The following is a 23,993-nucleotide window of genomic DNA, read 5'->3' as shown; positions in this document are numbered from 1 at the left end:
TATTGGGCACGGCCAGAAGAAATATGGCGCGACGTACAAGGTACCCATATTAACCGTAATAGATACTGCAATGCCAAAGCTAAAATTAACTGAATTTCCATTTCAGTACAATAGCCGTCCCGCGTTTAAAACTGCTATTATGATATGCGTTACTTTCTATGCATTCTGTTCGAGTTGAATTGGTTCTAGTTTGGTATAATTTATGGGACTTTGTTAATTCATTTCCATACTGCTATGAACAACCTTTGTGCTGCAGCGTTTTAAACCTCTTCTAGACCTAACATCTACGCCTTGCAAATAACCACTTTTTAGAAATAGTACAATTGCTCAATGATCGACCTTTGCAGGCCCCATGAACAATAGTTACGTTTACTAAAAATCGTCCACCTTTGTAGCAATAATATTTTTCATCTATACGATCAAAAACGCTTTTAAACATATAGATAATATTTTAAAGCTAGTAGAAATATCGACTTCATTCACGAAATGCTTTTGGCCTCAACGGGGTTCAGTAATTACCCTTGGAAGCCGCTTTTCTTTAATATTAATAAGTATGTTCCATTTTGATCGACCAACAGTAGATGAAACAGTATTGTTTCTATAAGATGTAATTATTAAGCATCTACGCCCTTTTAGCTATGGGTCTGATAAGCCTTAAGTGACAGACAAGCACGACAAACGGCCCTTAGCTTGAAAGAGCGATAGTAAGTTACCTTTTTAAAGCAGGTAGGTCACGTTTTTTTTTTTCTTTTTAATGTGTGATTTGGTCATCTCATCGGCTTATCACGAAAGAAGAATACGATGATACTTACACTGTTAAAACATGTACACAGTGAACTTATACGGATGGCATAAATATCTTTAGAATCCTGAGGCGGCAATCGAATCTGGATGCAGATGGATGTAGCCATCCCCCTATTGCGCCAGTTTTGCAATTATATAGCAATGTCGTCTTCAACAGCTTTGGAAAAGACAAAGTCGTAGCGCAAGTTGATCAATAACTCGCACTACTTTAGAGGGCAACCTAAAAAACCTACTAAGTCTATTGCAGTTCTTTTTAAGATAAGAAAGTTTTAAAGCTCTCTTTACTGGAAAAGATCGATCTATCGAGTTTACAATAATGGCATCTAGTACTTTGTATCCAAAGTGCAGTACAGAGTATTCATAAGCTAAAAGAATCCTCTAATAGGTTGATCAGGATCTAATACCTTCATATATGTTATATTTTGTGCACATTTAGATGATCTAGCGTGTAGAAATCATCAAACTATCGTTAGAATCTCGAACTGCTAGTTGAACTTTAGACATATGTTACCTTTTTTTTTTTTTTTTTTTTATCATGGTTTTTGTCCCCAATTTTCGTTTAAAAATACACATTTTTTTTTGTGAAAATTGTGATATGAACCAAAAATTTGATGTCTTAAACTGTTACGAGCAAAGTCGTCATGCCTCAATTAGCATTTGATAGAGCTAAGCATATTGAAACGTCCAACTGATTCAATTTTCTAGCGACGAAGCCTTTGGACTTTCTTATCAATGAGTCTGATACGTCACTTATTATATTTATTTGATGCTGTACAAGAGTAAACACGGAATGTCTTGCTTTAGCCAAACAAATCAGAACAGATTATTCACGAATTCAGCTGAATTACCAATTGGTGAATATCTCGAAGCGAAAAGGAAAAAAAAATACGTGTTAAAGTGTTTACTTTGTTTCTTGTTTTTCATTCTCCTTTATTGATCAGTTGATTCCTGTCAATCTGTATGACATTGAATCTAAAAGAAAACATTTCTATTATCTAGTTGTTCTTAATGTACATCCGTAAGGCACTTGTTTGCACCCTGTCACCATATATTGTCGAGTACCGCTCTAGCACTCAAACCTGATGGAACTTTGCAAAATGTCAGTGTCTGAAACTGTGAACATCCAAAAACTTCTACCTGGAACTCGATCCGTCTACCGATTAGAATACGATAGCTAAAATGATACTGCAAGTTTTCATATGATACCTTACATGTAAGTGGATGTTGTATAAAGCAACTAAAGTTAGACAAATATGTAATATAATTACTTAACACTTACTAAATAGGATGGAGCTGGGTTGGGGCGATAACTGGGCGCACACTTGCACCGACCATAGCACTACTGTCCATAAGGAAAGAATGCTTGCCGAACACAGCCTCAGTGGGATTTCTCTAGGCATATTGGTAACAGGGAAACGAACACGTTAAACATAGAAAAGTTTACAATTTTTCCGTAGAGTTAGGGCACAACGACAACTCTATCCATTAGTACACCTGTGTCAGTTTCCATGTTTTTTACGCACGTATTCATCAACATGAATAAATTTCGCCTGTGGGTATAAATCACAATGAATGTGCCCAGTTACAAACAGTTTTCTACCTGTGAAAATTTCTACGTAGCACTGTCCATCATTATACGTAGGTTACGTTGTGTCTTAATTTTTTTTGCATTGTCAGTCTACTAGTTCTCAAATCATAGGCTATGTGCTACATTCTGAGTTTTTGAACGGCGTCCATACATGAACCCAGAAATAAACAATACTAATTATTCAGGTTAAAATTACCGAAATGCGTATCAGTTCACGTTATTCAGTCTGCTTTCTTCTCTTGCCTACAAATACACATTCTGTTTATAAATGCGGGCATCCTTGCATTGTGGCTTGCATGACCTAGAGGTGCTGAATTGGGAGCGAAGCTATGATTTAAAACAGTTGCAGCACCAGTCGTTCGTTTGTTCGTAAGCACTGCCAACGACAAATTAATGCAAGCAGGCGCGCGGGCTTACTTTTCAAGCTCTTACAGTGGTACCGATGTAATTTGTCGTCATAGCTGTCGTTCCAGCGTTACGGCAGGACACTCCAACGTTGGCTGCTGGTGACGCGCGGATACGGGGGAGCTCTGGTCGAAACTTCCCTTTCCTTCCGGTCTGCTTTGTTCAAACCTTCTGCTGCGCCGATGTTCATAGCGCCAGCTCTCTGCGTGGATCGCTTGCTCTCCTCGACGACGACGTAGGCGTGGACGGTAGTAACAACCGAGAGCTGCCATGGGCCATAGAAACGGTAAGCCTTCTGCACCATGCTGATGGCACAGTGCCTTGCCAAAACTAACGGAGCCCTTTGCTTCATACGGCTGCTGTCACAACGCTCGGTAAAAGATGCCTAATTCAACAGAGAGCAGGTGGATGATTGTCCCACTATATGAATAGATTACGAATCTGTTTATTTGCGATTACTACAATGGTAGTAATCCTAATAGCAGCTAATCTCATTATGGGTGTGTCATTTGTCCGCGAAGAGACGAACTTTCCTACTATAGTAACTGCTATTACGAACGATACTACTATTAGTCGTTATATATTTACCGCCTCTTTTTAATGTGCAAATGTATATGATGTATCGGTATCATGTTGTGTTCAAAATTCTACCTATAATCTTGTAACTCCGTTAAAACATGCTTATGTTGCAACAACGGTTTCCTGCCGGCACGTAAGCACCTTAGTAGAAAATATATATCTGTTTCCTATAGAGAGAGTTTGTAGCTTCTGAAGGTCGTGTTAGGCGCTTTTACGTACGACAATATCACAACGTACACGCTGTAGTCGTTAGCCGAACTGCTCGCGGCAATGTTATTTGGCGTGTCTAACTTACAATAGAGGCAACTTTATGGAGTTAGTTGCCGTTTAAAACGGTCAGGACATACTCTGTATCCTAAGTTTGCTTTATAACAAGCCTTCAATCGTTCTGTGGGTTCCAATGCAAGCCACTTATGATTCACGGATGGCTAGCATATATGATGCTATGTGTACGTCAGAAAGGAGTCACAAAGAGCTCGTCTCAAAACTAGTCATAGATCCTGTAACATATTCCTTCAGAATGACCGACCGAGATACCACTCTAATTCCTCAGCTCGTCGCAGTACGCTTAAAGATTCAACAATCCGCGAGACGCAACACGAATCAAAGTGTGTATAAGGCAGTACAGTAGCTCTAAGATAATAAAATACATTAATGTTTTAAATTAATCTTTGACTTTGTTATCTTGTACAGTATATATATATATATATATATATATACGAAAAACATCAATGCGTATCGCTCAATTAATTATATCAGCTTGTGCGATAATCACTGAGGTCATCGACGATAAATGACCGCTCAGAAACAAACTGAACGCGTTATAAATTAAATGGGTTCTAGCTTCCTTAAGATGCTGAACGGGAAAAGCAACAGCCCATGAAAAAAGGATCAGACCCACAGTTGTCCACCGTGATCTCAGTTTTCCATATCGGCCAGCGTGCACTTTCTGACATCATGTTCAGAAAAACAGGAAACGATCAGAGACATGGGTTTCACGTTAAAACCTCGCTTTTGAACTGTGAAGTACGTTCGTTTCGATCAGATATATCTTCACTGAAAAGTGACAAAACTTCCTGCAAGGGCTTTGTTTTCTACATTTGTTCTTAAATATTTTTTTATGATGTGGTAATTAAAAACATAAAAAGCCAATGTAAGTCATACTCGCGAGCTGGCATTTTGGTTCTTCATCGATACGTAATCATTAGAAGGCGAACTGTAAACCCTTTTCAATATAAGCACGAAACTCGAACTGAAATAGAGCTGATAGCTTTGGAAGCTTGTCCTTTTTTTAATAACAACTTCTGCACGATTTTGCGATTAAGAAAATAGTTATTCCGTAAGGTGCGCAAATGTTTTCTATTTAGATATTTTAATGTCTAATTTCAGTTATCTTAAGGAAAGATATGATTTTTCTGGTTACACTTGTCATCTCCGAAATATGTCACTGCTCCATATAATTTGCCTAATAAGCCTCTTCAAATCAAATATTTATTTTTATTCTGCCAAAAGAGTGCACATACGTTTTCGTATTAATATTATCAAATTTTGCTCACCTTTACCAATAGTTGTCAAGAGCCTAATATATGCAAATCAGTATCATACTACACCAATATCAGACCGAGCATATAAAATCATGAGTCATATAAGTTCATCAAGAGTCATGTAAGTCATTAATTTATATAACGAATTTGAGAGACTTGCCAGATGTCCTAAAGGTTGCACTAGGAGGTAACGAGCGATATGATATCTATTACAATTTTCTTCATATCATATATCGTTGGGCTCTAGTTTTTTGGAAAGTCAATGATGAGACCGATGTACGGCGCAGCGACTGACAACATGTCTATTTGGCTGACTTGGTTTTACACTCGTTGCTCCTCATTGTATCTAAGCTCAGAGCGATAACTTGCGTTCTAGGACAACAGTGGCAAGTCAGCTAGGAGATATGCAAGGCGATTTCGGATCACTATGTGTAGTTCAGTATCCTTTTAAGGCTGAGACGTTTCAACGCGACTTAGTTCTTCGAAGTTCTCCCCTGTAAAACCTCCTTAAATGATGAGTGTCGCATACATTGCTACCAGAGCTACTTACAGGTCGAGCAAGTTGAAAGGGCGAGTGATAAGACGATTTGGTCGTCCTTGCGGCCTGCGTTGCCTTCCTGCATCTTTGGATGCCATACGCAGTGAAACTCGTGCCGTTCGCAAAAAGGGCCACTCTGTGTTGATTCCTATGTTTATATTTATAGGAATATTAACAATACATAAGGATGTTACAGTGTTATGCAGTGCGTTGTTGACGGTATTCTGTGATCGCAATGTAGACTAAAATCGGCTGATATACATTATATGTGGCAGATGAACGCATAAAGAATTCTAGATAAGGAGCTTAGAAGGCTAGCTTGTCCAAAGTATATAGAATTGCTAAAATAAATAAGATATGCCAATAGTGTTAAACTTATATGAAGACCCAATATACCCTCCAAATTGTCTAGCTAGTAATTGAAACGTAGATACACTTATCTCTTGAGTTACGTGTCGTTCTTTGGCATCGACGAACCTGTCGCGTCTAGTCTGGTCGGTTACGCATGCTAAAATTTGCCCACATTTGCCAATCAGAGCCCCTGGAGGGCTTTACTGTGTCGAGCTTATACTACGCAGTGCGATTCTACGTAAAATCGTTCTCTGAACCTTCCCAGCAGTTTCGACGTGTTCTTCTAGGTACTACAGCTAGACTGTCAGTACAGAAATTTAATTTAAACAAAACCAAGTTGAATTAAAAAAGAATAAGGTAAAATTTTGGGCCTTTTATTATATGAAATAACTTAGTAAAATGTAAGACAATAAGATTACAGATCGAACTGAATTAGTAATGTGCATTTTAATATGACAGCGTCACAAGTCATGGCCTCATAAAATCGACGACTGTAAGTCGTGCAGCACTCGCGTTATATAAATGAAAATTATTTTCGCACTGGAATATTTTCCTTTTCTTCATATATATTAGTTGTTGATATTTAATTGTTTGATTAATTTTTCCATGTTATACATATTTAAGCACTATTCAGCTAGCTATGCAATCGGTAGCACAGATGTCGACCGTTGTGGAGGCATCCGTGCCTGTATCTACTGTAAAGAGATTTTTTTAGAATAAGAAATGCACGCTCGAAAAGATCTCTTCGTAAAAGTTAGCTTGACATTTGCTTACCTTTATCAGTTGTACTCGACAATCTTCTATGTATCATGAGCTGTCAGGCCTATGCACAACTCATCGTAAGCAATAAACCTCGGCTGACAAGAATGTGTAGGATAGCGGCCAAACAATCATCAAAACAAAATGCTATAACGTTACATTGGATCCGTTCTACGTACCTTTATATGCAGTGGCTGACCGACATACGCTATACACTGTGGGAATGTACACTAGAGTACGTAGCCTCAAAGGCTTCTTCAGCGTCAGTTTTACAAAATCAACATAGACAAAATGACACTTAGTCCAGTATGTTATGATCTTCCAGGTTATATTTGCGTCAAAACTTAACAATGCTGCATAATTACCTCTTTATTTGCCTATGTGTCACACTGTACGATAATAAATCTAAAAATGACTTGAAAAAAATAAGTGTTCAATACATAACATAAAATCGCGAAACTACCATAGGGTAACAAACCTTTTAAGTTAGTTCTCGCACTGTGGCCATGCCCCCCCCCCAGACAGGCAAAAGTTCGTCGAAGTTGTCTTTGCTAGGTGACGAAACTCAACTTCCAGCGATAAAATTCAATACGTCCTTTGTTTAAGTTGATCAGGGATAGTCCTCCAGAGGGCAACCTGAAGGGAGATAATGAGTAAAGTTCGATTAGACGAATCACGCTGTATTCGAAATGGCCGAAATCGGTGCTTTATCAGTCGATTACAATTGTTCAACGGATTAGGGACGTGACAAATGATTCGTAAAAAGTAGAATGTAATACAACTTGGTCAGGGCTCATCATATCTTGCCAACACGGACTTAATACAGACTTAGTTTTTTTTGGAAATTTTATATGGGATTCGATTAATTAAGCTCCCTATGCAAATACAATCAGTAGAATCAGACAAACCTTAAAAATAACTATTAACAATTGCATTACATTTGCCGATGAAAACACACTGGAATGGAACTCGATCAACATGAACATTTTCAAACTTTGTTTGTTACGAGATCAGATTGTGGTTCAGGTGCACGTTCAGCGAGGTGACACGCCTGACTCGATCAGGGACACACAAGAGCACAAACAGCTTCTTTCTAGGTTCGTTTAAATACCAGCAAAGAACGTCGAACGTAAATATTCGAAAGTATTCCTCGTCGATCTAAGTGGTAGGAAACAGGTTTACATTTATCGCATATTACCGATCGCATAATTTGATCTACTTAAATAAATCTCTGTCAGATTTTCTCGTACGTGCACGTTTTCCTATGTCAAATTCCGTAGCATAAGTGACGAGCTAAGTAGTCAATGGCAAACGCTTAGACGTTAAGCTACTTGTTATTCTTCTATAATTTTCGGCATAATGCTCTGTATTGATAAATCGTCATTCACGACATGCACAAGAACGACGTGTGATACGAATACGAAACGTTACATGCATATCGAGAGTCGACTACGCCAGGTGTCGCTCTGTCGTATTGATGCGGATCGTTCGGGGCTATGTAATTACCGAAGTGTTTACAACTCGTACATGATATGACATCTCGTTTAGTTTAAAAAATAATTGAAATAGGTAATTGCAATCTATGCATACGCGAAACTTATTTGCAGTAAATTATACAGAATAAAGGACAATTGCTGTAAATCTCGCAGACATAATCAGTCACCTTCTACAGTGCTCGAATCACAGCAAATCGGATCTGCGGTCATATGCCGAAATGCTGAGATATGATTTCTACGTTGCTACACCTCAGCACTGATAAGTACGAGAGAATATTTTAACAGTATTACAGCGCAGTAGGACACCTTGATGAAACGGCTTTGGGCGCGTTATTGGAGTAAAATATACATATCTTTGATAGAACTGAGACCGGTCGTCACCCGAAAATAAGTGATGGTTCACTCAGTGAAATATATAGGTGAGTCGTGCCTAATGATGACTTCCTCATCCAGGTCACTTCTGGAGTTATTTAACGATCTAATACATGAGATTGTATCTTTGAAAACAGGTATAGAGCGGTGTACTTAGAAGGTAAATATTTTCTGTTTATCCTGCTTCTAAGATGAGAGAAGAGTTTCGTGCATTCAAGGTTCCTTGTCTCATTGTATAGCATGAAACATAGACCGTGTTCTAGCTAACGTAATCGAAGTCCGATGTTTGGCGCTGGATTTGAAATGCACTAAGTGACCCAAGTAGTATTAAGGGACTTTAGAAGGGCGGTGACTCAGACTGGACAAACCGTCGCCAACTTAAGCACTAACTGTGCTATCGGAAAAATGGACCCAGCACCTGGCGCAGACGCAATGCCCTATTCTGAAGGCAACTATTTTCCCGTGGAGGATGCTGTGAGACACCTTATCGGAGGCACGAAAGTGATCTTAATATGTGGTACATAAGAAAATATCCGCCACAGTAAAATATTTCGTGTACCTGCGTTATCGTCGTTGACTTCGGTTGAACGGTCCCGTTTTTTACGGTCAAAACAACTAGCTACATAGCGTATACTTCAACGACGTAAACCGAGCTTTACTTATTTGCTTGAGCTTTGCCCAACCTTAGCCTTTTCGGCTGGAACCACCGTTCAATAGGTTCGTAGTTTTTTGAAAGATAGAAAGGGGAAGATTCGAGATACAGATTCCGAGAGCCGCAGTTTACTGGATACAGGAAACCGAGCGGTCACAGATAGGATCATTCACCTTTAATGTTACCTATTGGCATAGTGAAAAAATCTCTTAACACCACACATACGGGGACGTTCTTTTCCCATACTACAAAGTCTTGTCAATTCTCGGTAAACAGCATTGATGAAACGATAATGGCAAGAAGCAGATGGACTCGAGAAAGTAAGTGCCGAATAATGCATTCGTTGAATGAGCTGATCCTTGGGATAAAGAACAGCATCCTTGAATGTATTTTACTGAGTAAATCAGTATCGCTAATGCCTTACACTAGGTCTCAGCTTCAGAACTATAGATTCAGCGAAAGAAAGGACGAGTACAGCAAGGCCGAAATCATTTACATTTAGGTTCGAATTTTTCAATGCTTTTGGCTATTTTTTCCTGTGCAAACAGGTCTGCAAAATCGTTTCTGTGAAATTACATCAAAGACCTGTTTTCACTAAAGGATCTGGCCGGCGTAGGTTTTGCTATACTTATCAGACCTATTAATGGAAAATGCTGTATAGTAACGTCGAGTAATGTGTTCTTATCATCTGTTAAGTGTACGTCCAGAACGGCATTACCATATGGGCATGTGCTAACACTATGGAAGTTAGGAAAGACGATGCAAAATACAAAATAAGGTAAAAAATGCGCCTCTTTGACTTCGAAACAACACAGATTGTTATTTTTCTATTGTTAAATGCCACTCGTAATCAGGCTTGCTGTCGTCTCTTGTGACAAACGTTATTTATAGGAGAGTTGGGATAAAGTAGGAACAATTACAAACTCGTAAAAGAAGGCAAGGATCTTGTTGCCATTTTTCCTTGTCCTGAACGTGGTGCTGTCCTTTTATGGTATGTTTTGAGACCTTTGTTTATGAACAACGTATTTGATCGATATCGGCTATATATATACACAATGCCAGGAGCATGTGATGGTGTTTTCGATTGACGAGCACACGTTCCACTCGATCCTCGAACCCCTTACAAAGAGACCGTGCTTGTTTCGTCTACAACAGATAGCGCTTGTATCATCTGTTGTAGACGAAATCTATATCGTTTTCTACATTTGTTCTTATCGGTGCCTTTGCTGTTGTTGTCCCTGAATCATCATGTGAGCATCTATCGTAAGTGAACTCTTTAAATGCAGAGAATTATTTTGCTACATTATCGATTGACTTTTGGATACGGAGAAAGCGTGCACAGTGTGAAATTTTACAATATTGCTGTTAAATTATTTATATTGTATTATTATAATAGTAGTTCGGATCGATGGTGGCTCTTGTATAATTACTGGATACAGCCTATTACAATCTAAATCAGGTCTAAGGGTAGTTGTTTCCATGGAAATGCCAGATCGCATAGCTTTGTCATATGTACTGCCCAACACATCTTATACAGACTGGGTTTATATAAAATGTATAGAATGGGTTATGCCAACAAATGTTGCTCGGTATGATGAGGAAAGCCCATATTCGAACTAACATTTGCAAAGCTAACAAAATACTTCGACGAGCAGACTGTTATAGGCAAGCTACGTTGTCAGTCTGGTAGATCAACTTGATCTACTTTAACCTGTAACTCCATTTGTCTTTCTAGGAATTAACAAGGACGGAAAAAAACTATCTCTGTGAACAGGTATGGGATTATACTTGTATTTTATAAATTATCGGCCGTTTAGCTTCGCCGGTATCGTAATTCGAGCTATATCACGTAAGTAATGAACAAATGTTAGCATTGGGTACGTCACAGAAAGCCCCTTTAGGAATGTCCCTGTATCTCGATGCCAATCGTAACTGCAACTGGCAATCGCATAGCAGCTAAATAACTTAACGAAGGTGACAATGGAGCTTTTCGGCGGCCTCTCGCAATAAAAAAAAACAGGTAATAGCACGGCATTGTTTGTACCCAATACAATAACACTTAAAACGACCGTAGATGAAAAAACAACAAAATATACTTCTACTCTGAGTAGCTGCCGTAAATACAAAAGCAATCGTTTTGAGATAAAAAGAAATTGATTTTGTATTAGGTACGTAATTAAATTGATAAACATGCCTTAGGAAGATATTGATTCAACCTTGTCAGAAAATCTGGTCGGATCTAATACAACATGGTGGATTGTCTCAGTGAATTAGAAATGTCTCTGATACGTGCTTTGCTCTAGTAGATGAAGATCCAAAAAGTGTCAGGATAATGTTTCTTCGGGTCGGAACTATTACCGGGAAGAAACTTGCCTACAATGGTTGCATTAGTGATTCTAATGATTTTTTCGGTTGCTTCGTTCGAGTATTTTAATCTAAGTATTTTTTTGTTCTATACAAGCGTTATATATATACAAGCGTTTGAGTCGGAATATCTTTGGACTCGCTATCGAGATGAGGCTTCCTAGCGAATTGAGCCAATGTCACTCTAAGCTTGAGACACGTTGACTTTTGTTGCACTACCTTTCGCGTTTTGTCCGCGTTTGCTCGTTCTGTACCTTTGATTTTTTTACTTTTTACATGCCGGCTCAATAACACTCTTCGCTAACAATCTTATTTTACACAGCATAGCAGTAAGATAATGAACAGCTATATCGCGTATTACCTAGACTGGGCTATTAGTAGAATTTGGCAGTAAAATTGAAAAAAATACGATTTTTAGCAGCCCTTTAAACCATAATTGCCACTTACCGGCTATTTTAGCAACTGAGCGGCTATGTCTGGTTACATCGAATATATTACTCCTGTTTATATTTCACCGGGACTATTTACATGAGCGATATAAAATTAATTTGTGAAGGTTTTGTTAGCTGTTCGCAGTCTAGATAACAAACTATAAATTGCCTAAATGAAATTCGAAAACACAGCAAATATAGTAAACATTCAAGTATAAAATAGTCTTGACTACTATCTGGTGAACAAATCATTGTGAATATAAGCCTAAAACCGACATTTAAGCACAAAATTTCAAGATGCGACTTCTGTGCACCCTACAGATAACCAGGATGAAGATGGCGCCCACGTCTGGTAAAATGGTTAGGCATTTTTGATTGGATATGTTAACAAACAGGACGACACTTCGCTGATTTCCAGGACCGATGAAGGAAGCTTTTTTTCCGTGCTCATTGATACTAGCTTCAACCGTTCACTTTCGTTAAAACGGACACTGGTTTCGACGTGAGTCTTTCTTAGAAAGGGTTCAATCACAGTGTATGATAATGTCCTGATCGAAATTCTGTTCGACATCTGTTTGGGCAGTCGTTATCAAGCTGCACTTTAACAAAGCGTTCCCAAATAATAAGCTTCTTTCTGGCCAGCTAGAGACACCGGTCGGTTTTCCGCTATAATATTCAAGTCAATACATACAAATGATACACTGAATGAAGAAATACATATATTTAAAACTAATTAAAAGAAGACAAAACACTTGGTTAGGAACAGCTATTATATCATACGACAATGTACATTAAGTGTCAAGTTTACTGAAATATTTGAATTTTTACCATCATTATGTTATTATTAAGAAACAATTAAGCGCAGTTTATAAGGTGACAGTAATAATAATAGCCAGGTGGACTTTTAAAGAGGATTAGCGTAAAACAATACAAATGCTGTTGAGAAAGAACCACGTATAAACCGGTACTGAATAAACGTCGAGCGGCAAACATCGAAGATGGTTAGACAGTACGAAGAAACAGAAAATTTGGCCAGATATGACAATAACGGAAAGCCGACAAGGAGTGCAGCGCGCATTTGTAGCAACGACAGAAAAAGCTGACTGTTGGCATTCTGGCACCGGTACCTGTGGGGGTGTTACACACAAGCGATTGCTGTCGCTCTAAAACTGCCATACAAGTATACCTTTTCTAGCGCGACATTCAACCACAAACAATGGAATATATGTTACTAGAATGTGACATAGTTTACCTTTGTGAGGTAACATGTTTACGACGGTTAGGATTATCAGAGATCTTCCACATCGCGATTCGAACTTCCAAGAGATCAAATTAGCAGCTTACCAGGTGTTTACCTCGTATCGGTAAATAGAAAAGCGCGCGAAAACACTTGCTTCTCCAAAATACATTGGGCTTTATTGACTAGTACGCTCTTGGGCAAACGATGCGATATTTTACTTACACTTTATTTATCTAGATAGCAATTTTCTAAGAGTCTATGTACCCATAACACAGCAAACTGACCTCTAAAGATGACCTCCTTATGGAAGCCTGGAAGATATGTATTATCTTAGGTGCATGAGCTCGTGCTTCACATAGGACATACGGCAGCAGTAGGACGACTTAAAATACGTGTCCAATATTTCGGGTAGCTTGCTTCCGCACTGTATCGGTTGTGCGCGAGGACTCATAATACGTGTATAACAAATCTTTGTTGTGTACTAGAAGCTATCATTATGCCTTTTGCGGGGCATGAGATGGGAGTCAGCCTTCGAGCTTCATGCAAGCCACCATCATTTTTGTAAACCCGGTACTATGGTCGTTATATGATTTACTGCATTATTATTATTATTATATACTGCATAATCAGTACTGTTTTTTGCAAGGAACAGTACTGATTGCATATGCCTTAGCCGCGCTCGAACTAGCGGTTGTCTATTTTTACAGGCCTGAGAGTAACACTCAGCCATCGTTATCAGCCATGCGTCCATGTAGCATTCGAATGTGCGACGTGCGGCTGCGCATGTCCTAACTCGGTATGCTATCCATGCGACCCATCGACTTGTCAATGGCCCCGAATAGTTGTTTTCTTCTTTACGTGCTCCGAACGTCAAAGTATTTGTGAGTCAAATAATCGTAATGGTGACCGCTACGACGACCCCCCCGGGGAGATGGCAGCTTACATCAAGGGCGTTACAGTTACGTCACGGATCGATCGCAGAATACCTTACAGGACCGAACCCCAGTGGAACGCTCGAGGTGGGTCTATAGGGCTCTAAAACCTTAGCGCTTCTCGCACCTACAGTTTAAGGGTGTCGATACATTTATGCTGGCCGAAACATGGACCACTAGCTCACCTGATCTTCACGATTTTTCGGTCGTGAATTGCTTAATTCGAAAGAGTAGTCACACAACTGGAGTCGCTTTTGTGTTCTAAAACAACAAATGATCGCTCCATATTTTTGGAGTGTGACTGCTCGTCGTATCTACAAACGACTGCTTTTTGTTTTTCCATTGTAAACAATATTTTATCAATCAGCGTATTACACAATCCTGATTTAGTCAACTACGAGCACAAACCACTTCGGGGTGGTACTGTGTCTAATTAAAATTGTCCGGTGAAAGTCATATTATTGTTTATTGCAGAGTCTGTGCTACAATAAATATATATAACACAAAATATTAAGGTGTCCAGCTGAATGACATAATCTAAACTCGGTATCGATGTTTAAGGGGTACGCCAGCAGCTTGGTTGTTGACGTGTTTGCGACATGCATTAACCTGAAATAAAGCTCAAGTCCTGGAAAAAATAACTTTTTCATGGGCACACATCCCTATTAGGGGTACGGAGAGCAAACATACGAAGTCATACCAATACGTTGTGACACCAACATAAACAACTATGTATAGCACCTATTCAGAAAATTCGGAAAAATTAACGGTTATATGTCGCAGTACTATATGTTATAGCTATCACCTAGCAGTTTGTGCCGTTGAAAGTTCTCACCTATCATTTTTTTTTATAGAGTTCGTTTGATGCCAAACCCGAACGCCTTCGTGCGCTTCGAACTACCGAAAAGAACTGCAACAACTTTTCACCAACACAAGGGATTTTCACACACCATTGTAGTAAGGGCCAAAGTGCATCGCTATTTATCTTCAGAGCTGCGCAAGCATTACCGATATAGCTTGTTTTTTTACGTTTAGCTGTGGTTTCTAAGAAAACTTCGTCTCCAAATTAAGCGTTGAATATCAAGAGAGAAAGAAAACCCCGTTTGCTGCTGCGAGAAGCAGTCGATATTTTCGACTGTTGTTATAATAAGTATAGCAGAACGCACTCCTGATATATATGTCTATACATATATTTTTGTCGGGCATTGGAAACGGTTTGACCAGACCGTACGCACTTGTCAAATGTGGATCGCAAATTAGGAATATGTCGACAAATACAGGTAAAAAAAATTATGTTTATAATGATTTGTACGGCCACGGCGTTGCAATGAAGGAATATGAAACACGTATCTCCAAAAATACGTCTTCCCAATTTTTCTCGCGTGATTGCTAACAGGTCCTATTGGGGTTGCCTAAAAGGAGCTTATTCCGGTTCTAGTTTACTGTACTGCTTCATCCGCTTTTTAGTAGCTTCATAGATGTGATGACATAGCCATCTTTCTATGTTTCTCAGAGCTTACTTGGTAGATTTCGCAGCTTTGAACCGGTTTGGTCTTCTGCCTGCCGTAGGTGGGCTTAAGTATTCGCAGAAAACGCTCTATGATATTATGCTATAAGTTTTAAAGTTGTCCTCTCCTTATCAATCATTTCTCTTTTAGCAGGATTAGTAATTTCTACTTACACGATTCTATTTAATAAAAATGCAATTGCGAAATACTTTTATATTATACAGAAGAACTTGTGCCGCCTTCTGCCAGCATCATTAGTTCTGTGGTAGCCGATTTTCGTCTGCTTGCTGTTTACGTTATTCGCGAAAAATCAGGATGTAGTCAGGTCCACAAAATCACAGGCTAAATAAGAAGGTCAGAAATCCATTATTTGACATGAAACGTACTAAAGTGAGATGTCGAACTGTACGATAAAAATAAATAGTAAATCTGTAGGCACACGGCTGTTTCTAGGGGAATAATCTATAATCACAAATGCTATAAAAACAATTTAGGTTGTCCCTATATTAGCGCACCATTGGCCACTGATTCAGTATCGTTGAAAGCTGCTGGATTATGACATACGCTCATATACAATGCATAACAATAGGCACCGGGCAGAATTGCTGTTTCTTTCAAATACAGAAAGAAGTATTTTTCTTAACTGTTTTGTCTGCGTGACAACTGCACAATTAACTTCACTAAAAGAGTAAATTGCAAACACAATCATATGTTTTTATCGATAGCCTAATGACTCACGTAGCTCCTAAAATTAACGGATTAAACGAAATTTTGTTATTAATTTCAGACTGAAATAAATATTTTGTCGATTTAAAAAAATACCGTAACAACTTACGGTCTGTTCCAAAAGATCAGCATCTGCAAGAAAAGTCAGTAATTTGCTTTCCATGATTTTGTTTTATTGCATGTTTGAAATCCGCTATCGTATATTTTATATAGAAGCAGAAAATTATCGCTTTAGCGTGCAACGTCAATGGAAGTCGAACTGAAACAGTACTTCAATACGCCGATTAGGCGCGTTCGCCACCTTTCAGCTGAATGAAATTTTGTCACGATCATTACCTGGTCATCGTACGGTACGTAACTTTGTCGTGCTAATTACGGATACGACAATTTAGTTTTATTTACAACGAGCCATTCTGAATGCATAATGAGAGTTGAGTCAGACTTCGAACGAATTAAGCCACCAAACCAATGCCCAACAGGCGAATGTTTCAAGCCAAACACAGAAAGGAAACGTGCCCTGTTATAATGGCTTAATATCGGTACATAGTCTTTTTTTTTGTTGTAACACAAGTACATGTAACTTATTCCAGTCAGCTAAACGGATGTTCTGAGATTTATGTTCAGGATGACCATTACGAATTGTTTCAGGGTGAGCTTTAATCGATCAACGGGACTCCATGTGAAGCAAAGCAAATGCATAAGAAACTATTTGTCATAGTTGCTGAGAGAAACGTTGACGAAACGAACTTGAGAACTAGAAGGAAGAAGAAAAACTTAGGATGATGGTTTTTCCTTCAAAATCTTCGAGACAGTCTGGACAATTCAGGATGAAACGCATTTAGCCGCCATATTTTTTTTTGAGTGTTCAACAAAAAGTACCAAAGCATGAAGGCCAAGCCTCATCCTGATGGACAAATTGTTTCTTTCTAAATATAGTGTCCTAACATGCCAACACATTTCTATTCGGATTTATGGTATATACTGTTGTCTGGAGGATCAGGAGCGAATCCACCCGAAAATGCATCAGTGATCTATTCTATTGATTAGAAATTAAGTGTAATCTCGGCTAAGAATTATGGCCTTAACTGCCTTGCGAAGGCAAAATCAAAAATGTGTGCCTCTGGTAGCAAGGAAAACGAAGAGGTACTTATTTTTCTCTGTGAGAGCAATGAAAACGGGAAAATAAATCTTACAGCTTAACATTACAAAACTCGGACAATTATAACGGTATTTCATAATAAGTGAGTGAGCAAGCGTATGTTTAATAGAGAATGTTCTTTTGAAATTTGGCGTTAAAGATTAGGTCTGGGCCGTTGGTACGTACCACATGATTCGGCATTAAACGAATAGGTGTTTAATGGAGTTTCTATCGCTCGGTAAAGTCTAGGCCGCCTTGTGCAATGTAAGTCCGCCAGCGTCAGGTGCCGATTGGTTCTGATCTAGTTAGGAAAAAGGAAATTAACGAACGGCCTATACACGTAAATATTAATACGCTTATGCTCTGCACGCATACATCTGTATGGCACGAAAAGCAACAATACTGCCTTGTTTGTGTCCTAAAGGAATGAATTAAGGTATCGTGTATATGGAATTTGGCTTAGCTCACCAACCGTTTCGAGCGGTATCCTCAATATTATACCCTATAACGCTTTGCTACGATTATTGAATTTCCGCTCCGTGACAACGAGGGAGCATCACATCTGGTTCCGAACCTGGACTACCGTTCGTGTTACTGTTCTCAAGGTACCGACCGTACCAACACAAATCGGTACACGAATACATCGTATTAGATCTTTTACATAGTTTAGCTTGGCTGGACAAAATGCTTGTGTTTTGGAACAGATACCTGTACCTGAGACACAGACCGAAGGACTGCATTCTGAAATTAATTAAATACTTAATTGTTCGAGTTCATATGCTACTGTTACTTCTCCAATTGAAGCCGACTTTTATACATGCTGTAACTACAATCGAATAATTATGATGGCTTAGGAATCGTTCGTTCTGGGGAAGATTTTATGCTCACTACATCTAGGATAACGGTCACGACGCACTTAAGCGCATTCAGTAAAAAGAACGTGAGAGGAGGCCCTAGCGATAGCATGCTTTATAAGCGCAACTGTCCATGCGGCACTTTTATAGAAGCCGCTTGTTTTTGGCTTCCTTCGGGGAAAAATTTTCTGAAAATACTGCCGTTTTAGAGTGACTAATTTCCAACAAGGAGATCATGATGCATAGAAGAAATCATGTCATAGAATTAATCAAGTGCATATTGTTTTTTCTAAAATTTCAAGACTGGTTTTTAGAAGTGTCCTGAAATTTAGGATGCTATTGTATTTGTACCATGAGCAAACGTATAAACAGGGGCTTGGTGTTAAGCGACATTTGCATTCGTAATTAATCGGTTTCATCTCGCAAAGGAGCAGTTAAGTTCGCAAGGAATAGATTTTTTCAGGTTACGGTAAAGCCTTACCATACGGCTTCCTCCCCACTGGAGCTGCAGCGGGAAAATGCTAAGTGATTATATTAGTCTAAAATTGCCACCTTTGTTGGTTATAATAATGACGCCAATGTATATATTTATTATTGGAATACTGACGCAATAATTATCGAATAAATGAGAATAATATGCGAAAACAGGACAGCATTATTTCGAGAAAGGCATCTGTAATACAAAGTCTCCCTGGTAAGGCCTGGCTGGCCTGAACAGTTTCTACCAACAACAAGGAATAGAATATGTAAGACGCATAAGCGTTGTGAGTATTACGAGTTATCGCCTCATACTCACTTCCACGCTATCTCAAACGCGATACGGAAATGACAAAGAGCCTGCATAGACCGGGACTGGGCTTGCTTCTAAAGTTGAAACACCAATCTGTTATTAGTTTACCACACCATATTATTACATTTGTATCTAGGTGTAATTACAATCTGCCTTTGAATACTCGGCAGGGGGCAAGGATGAGGAACAGATAGCTAGTCAGCGAGGTACAGTGTTGCCTCAAACATCCTTGAAAGATATTTTTCCGGTTCAAGGTCATATATAATGGGCTTACAGTTAATGATAATTGATGAAAAACGATTCCTATCCTGACTTTCTTCATATATAGTTTAGGAGAAACACAGGCCACAGTTGGGTATGGGCTAATATATATATATATATATGTAATCCGGCAGATTAAAAACTAGTAACAAATAGGCTTCCAATTAAGAACAGCGCGGCTATCATGCTTCAACCATATGTTTATTTGTTTCCTCCTCGTAAACAACGGTATTTTCCAGCTGTAGACTTATGTCCTCTTCTAACCTAGGCCTGGTTTCTTTGTATTATATTTTTAGGCGAAAAGCTAATATACTCTTCTGTGGGAAAAGGTGGGTGTCCCAAAAAAGCATTCAATAGAACATCGTACACCTTTAAATTTATTTTATAGTTACTTCGATTGAACGTAAATCGGAGTCGTACAACATCAGCCGACCAGAGAAGCCCGAACAGCCTTAGCCGATATCCTAAAGTTAGGCCAGTGCAATACTGACAGCTTGTGCGTGCATCTTTATATAGGCTCTGTAATTGCCATCCAACATGTATGCAACTATTGCTACTTAAAAGGTCGGTAGCAGAAGTCGCCGTTGTTGATGGCACCGTCAGATGAAATCTACAGGACGCCATCCATATTCATTGTCAGTTTTTGCAATGACAGCCCACTGTCAATGAGTCAGCGAGTTTATAAAGCTACTGCAAGTTGACCCATTAAAGTCATGCAACGTAGTTATAACCGATTATAGTTCGTACAATGTTCAGAATGTATAGATAGTTTGGAACATCTGTGAACTCACTGTGATTGTTATCATTGTAATTAATAGTGCGACGCCGCCCTGTCTCACACACATAGAACGCCTGCTATATAGTCCATCGCTCTCTGCTGTCTTGCCATCAGAGTACAAATCGAATCCATTGGACATATGGAATAATAAAGGATCGTTTGATCTGGTCTTACGTATATCAATATTCTTCGCATTACCCTGTTATATTGAGTACCAGATCATCGTAAGTTATGTTTATCATATTATAATAACTTTCCTACTAAATACTAAAAGCTAGTCATAATATAATATGCTCATAGTTATACTTTGCAAGTTATATTTTGCAAGTCGAACAAGTGCCACTTTCTACACCTAGCCCATTTCGGTTTCGATTACTGAAAAATAAACAGCTGTCTTCCCAGTTCACCGATAACTGCCACGGGCTTCTGACTAAAAAAAAATCTGTCACCTTATAATAACCCAGAGACGATGAGAGAGCTATCTGATCGCTCGCAAAAGGACAAAAACAATACTATAATGTTACCGGTGATAACTATTACCCATTCAATGTTGCAGTAGAAGCGTAAACAATGTTTGGTAGCTCTAAGTTTTCGCAGAATCCCGCTTTTTACTGATGTCGTTCCCACTCACAGTGTTACGCGCTTTGATAAATTCGAAGGGATTCAACATAAAAATTAAAGTTCTAATGAAGTTTTCACATCGCAGATTGCTACGAGGACAATGGTATCATGTACAAAATCTTCCTATGGATCTTATTGCTGAGACGCGATAGCTTCAAATACAAAGGACAAATGTCGCAATACGCGTAGCCTAATTGCAAGCGAACATTGCACCTCAGATGTATGATTTAAAAACCTAGCGATAAAGGTACAGCTCAGACGGTTCTGTTAATACATGAGTTAAATTCCGTCAAATATCCAGAACGACCGATTTTATTTGTCACTTAATAAATGGGTCCGAATATCACTTCGTACATATCTTTTAATGATTTCGCCAGTGTGATTAGAATGGAGAATATCTTTTTACGAAGCTGGTTTAAAAATTCGATAACTAATATTTGTACATGCTTCAATAATAACCGTATAGTAAATATTTTAAAGATCTATAAGATCATAGTTTGAAGTTCCGGTGCGACCCGGTGCGTTGTCCAAGTTGGCTCGTAGCCTAAAGCTATTCTGTGGTTCTATTATCTGTGGAGCATGGGAGCTTTCCAAAGTAGAGTGCAAGGATTATTTTATCAGGGAAGATGCAAAGGAACGTAAATACGGACGAAAACGGCGCATTCAAATTGAATAAGCTAAGTTTCAAGTCGAAGGAGACTGGGAAACCCATTATAACGTTATGCACTGTGGAAATTCAGCGGCCATTATTCAGTTCATCTGCTATACGAAGAAGGTAGTGCGGTCGTTGAGACGTTTCAGCCCGTCGCTTAATTGCTCTTCGTATGGATCTCATCACCAGAAAGACGACGACGTTATTGTTGTTGCTGTAGGACAAAGTACTGCAAGGACAGGGAAACAAATATATGCATACTTGGCAATGATGGTCCTAACGTCAAGTGAACAGTCTTGAGTGACTAAATGTGCTACATGCGGCCCCCATTTAGCCCACAAACCTAATCTTGAAGAAGGGCAACAGAACAAGTGGTGCATCGCTGCTAGACACGTTGTGGCTAGTCTAGGAGACGTTTATCGGGGCTGTATTTCTTAAAATGCACATTTCGGGTTTTAGGTTGAAATCTAAAACTAATAAAAAATAATATTATTAGGCTGTCATGGGCAAACGCGACGGATTTTGGAATAGAATAACCTTTAAACAAAGCGCCGCTAATAGACAGGTTGGCTGGCAAATACTCCAGTCTCATTATTGAAACTCATAGATGGGTACTGGTTTAACCCAGAAGAAATGAACTCAGAAGCATCACTTTTCTTAGGTTTGAAAATTAACGCTTAGTGGTCAGTTCTTTGTCTTTCGAAGGCTATAGCGATGCAGAAACCTTATCGAAGATTGGTGGAAAACATTAGACGAAAGTCCTTAAGCGTAAATAATGCAGATATTTCACGGTGGCAGACTGGAATGTTGAAAACCAGCGAAGAGATGCGCAGGTATCGGGGGTAATGTCAACCAAAACTGGCACAAGATCATAACACAAATAGTGAAAAAGCTAAATAAATATTGGTTCCTTGTAAATTGACTTCAGGGAAATACGTGTAGTGTGCTCCACGTGCAATTTGTGAGACTTCAGTAAAGAACCCACCTGGAGCACACGGTCGTCATAAAGAACGGTTCAATTTCTTCGGCTAGAGGAGAGGGGCCAGGCAAGAAAATGGCACCGTCCCGGGGAGGAAATTCAGTCCGATGGAATTGTCGAGTAGTAAAGTAAGGAAAGTTTTTGCAACGGACATTAGGGCTATTGGCTACAATACTGACCGAAAATGAACCAATGAATGCGGCCGTTATCTCGAGTTCTCAAGAGACTCGTCCACCACTACCACGATAATTGAAAGCACATACATTGGTCGCGTTGATGACAATGTCGAACCTCATCATCAGATCTCAGTTACCTTCTGGATCGAGCAAAGGAATATCCAATGTTGGCTTTAAGCTGCCTATTCTACTGATTTAAGTCCGTGTGGCTACGGAGCTTTCCATACTCGACAAAGGGCCACCGGTTGGCAACCATATTTCATTATGTACTTACTTCGAGAAGCCTTAGGTAGAGTAATTACATATAGGAACACGAATGCCAGGCACACGGCTCTGGAGAAGTTGCCAGGCCGCTGGGATAAGGTGTAGAAATAAAGCAGCTAGCCTCTAATATACATTAGGAATGATCATTCTAGCCCAACTAATTCAAAAGTTATTCAGTTTCAAAGTCCGCTAGGGTCGTTGATAGAGCCTAATATTTTCATTGTCTTCCTGTCTATATATAAGGTACAATACAGCAGCCAAATAGCACTAACTACAAGATCTAGTTACCATATTTAATCCTAAATCTGGAAAATATACTTACTTGAGAAAACACTTTCACTTAAAAGCTTTTTTTCTTATAGAACGAGTCATAATACAAGTATGTGGAGGATGCATATTGAGTACCGTTATATCAGTACTCTTATGACGGCTGACACTCGATGGTCTAGTTGTTTTAACTCTTCGTAAAAAATATTGTAGATACTATAAATTTCTTTTAGCTAGCCTTCTGCATCCCGATGTCTTTTGTTGTATGGTGCTATATATAGATTATGCCTGGTAAAATTAGCAAGTTGCGACTATTACTAGCACCGTTTTACTAATAAACCAAACTGCACACATAATTCTAATTTTTACATGAGAAAGCGACCTTGTATATGTGTGTAGTCCATATGTGAGCCGTAATCTATGTATGAGTAACATAGGAGCGACGTAATTAAGAAAAAGGTGTAAAAACCATAGCCTTAATCAATATAGGGTGGATTTGTGCGAAAAGGCAGAAGGAGTATGTCATCGAACCAGAAGTGGCACTATCGTTTGGATAGTATGTTCGGAATCGCAGATTGGATTGCAACGTTTCTTAGGGGCAAAGTAACTCGAAAATAAGAATTTATTACATTAATATTTGGTTTCAGAGCAGGCGACGTGCCGCATATATAAATACGCCTCGGCGCGTAAAAGTGTCATCTTCGAGGTTCCAGGATTGATGGTCACTATATGAGAGATGACAACGTAATATATGAAAGAAACACCAACGTTTTCTCTATAAATGCAAAGCAGAGCCATCCGGGTGTTGTTTTGTTACTGTAATTTGTATGTAAGTAATACGTTCGTTTCTTGGACAGGCACAGTTTAGAGAAATGTGTAAAAACTACTATCTTAATATGATGGGTATAGATGCGTATGATGTAG

General features: G+C 39.0%; 1 protein-coding gene and 1 long non-coding RNA gene across 17 annotated transcripts in view; one reads left to right on the top strand and one right to left on the bottom strand.

The window, feature by feature from the left end:
* The window catches only part of LOC111251327 (juvenile hormone esterase-like), a 43,634-nt gene extending 35,914 nt beyond the window's left edge, over positions 1 to 7,720 (bottom strand). Inside the window, exons 1-6 of one of the 14 annotated variants that reach the window (XM_086982943.1) lie at positions 7,477 to 7,661; positions 7,047 to 7,204; positions 6,748 to 6,823; positions 5,471 to 6,110; positions 2,589 to 3,182; positions 2,084 to 2,354 (exon numbers count right to left, since the gene is read on the bottom strand). In XM_086982943.1, the coding sequence (XP_086839069.1) occupies positions 2,084 to 2,204 (121 nt within the window). In that variant the 5' untranslated portion in view covers positions 2,205 to 2,354; positions 2,589 to 3,182; positions 5,471 to 6,110; ... (1 more) ...; positions 7,047 to 7,204; positions 7,477 to 7,661. Of the gene's footprint in view, positions 1 to 2,083; positions 2,355 to 2,588; positions 7,205 to 7,476 lie in introns of all 14 variants that reach the window. The other 13 variants (XM_086982518.1, XM_086981416.1, XM_086981823.1 and 10 more) reach the window with 13 other exon arrangements.
* Positions 1 to 23,706, top strand: part of LOC111251360 (uncharacterized) — a 34,216-nt gene extending 10,510 nt beyond the window's left edge. The window contains exons 2-6 of one of the 3 annotated variants that reach the window (XR_015328496.1): positions 10,824 to 11,108; positions 12,205 to 12,385; positions 13,831 to 14,142; positions 16,503 to 16,639; positions 16,938 to 23,706. This is a non-coding gene — a long non-coding RNA (uncharacterized LOC111251360). The remainder of the gene's footprint in view (positions 1 to 10,823; positions 11,109 to 12,204; positions 12,386 to 13,830; positions 14,143 to 16,502; positions 16,640 to 16,937) is intronic. The other 2 variants (XR_002670185.2, XR_015329335.1) reach the window with 2 other exon arrangements.
* The last annotated feature ends 287 nt before the right edge of the window (positions 23,707 to 23,993 follow it).

The sequence above is a fragment of the Varroa destructor genome, unplaced genomic scaffold (genome assembly GCF_002443255.2).
Source record: "Varroa destructor unplaced genomic scaffold, Vdes_3.0 BEIS01000001.1, whole genome shotgun sequence".
Lineage (NCBI taxonomy): Eukaryota > Metazoa > Arthropoda > Arachnida > Mesostigmata > Varroidae > Varroa > Varroa destructor.
The sequence above is the reverse complement of the archived record's forward strand: the minus strand, read 5'-3'. Positions and strand labels throughout refer to the sequence as shown.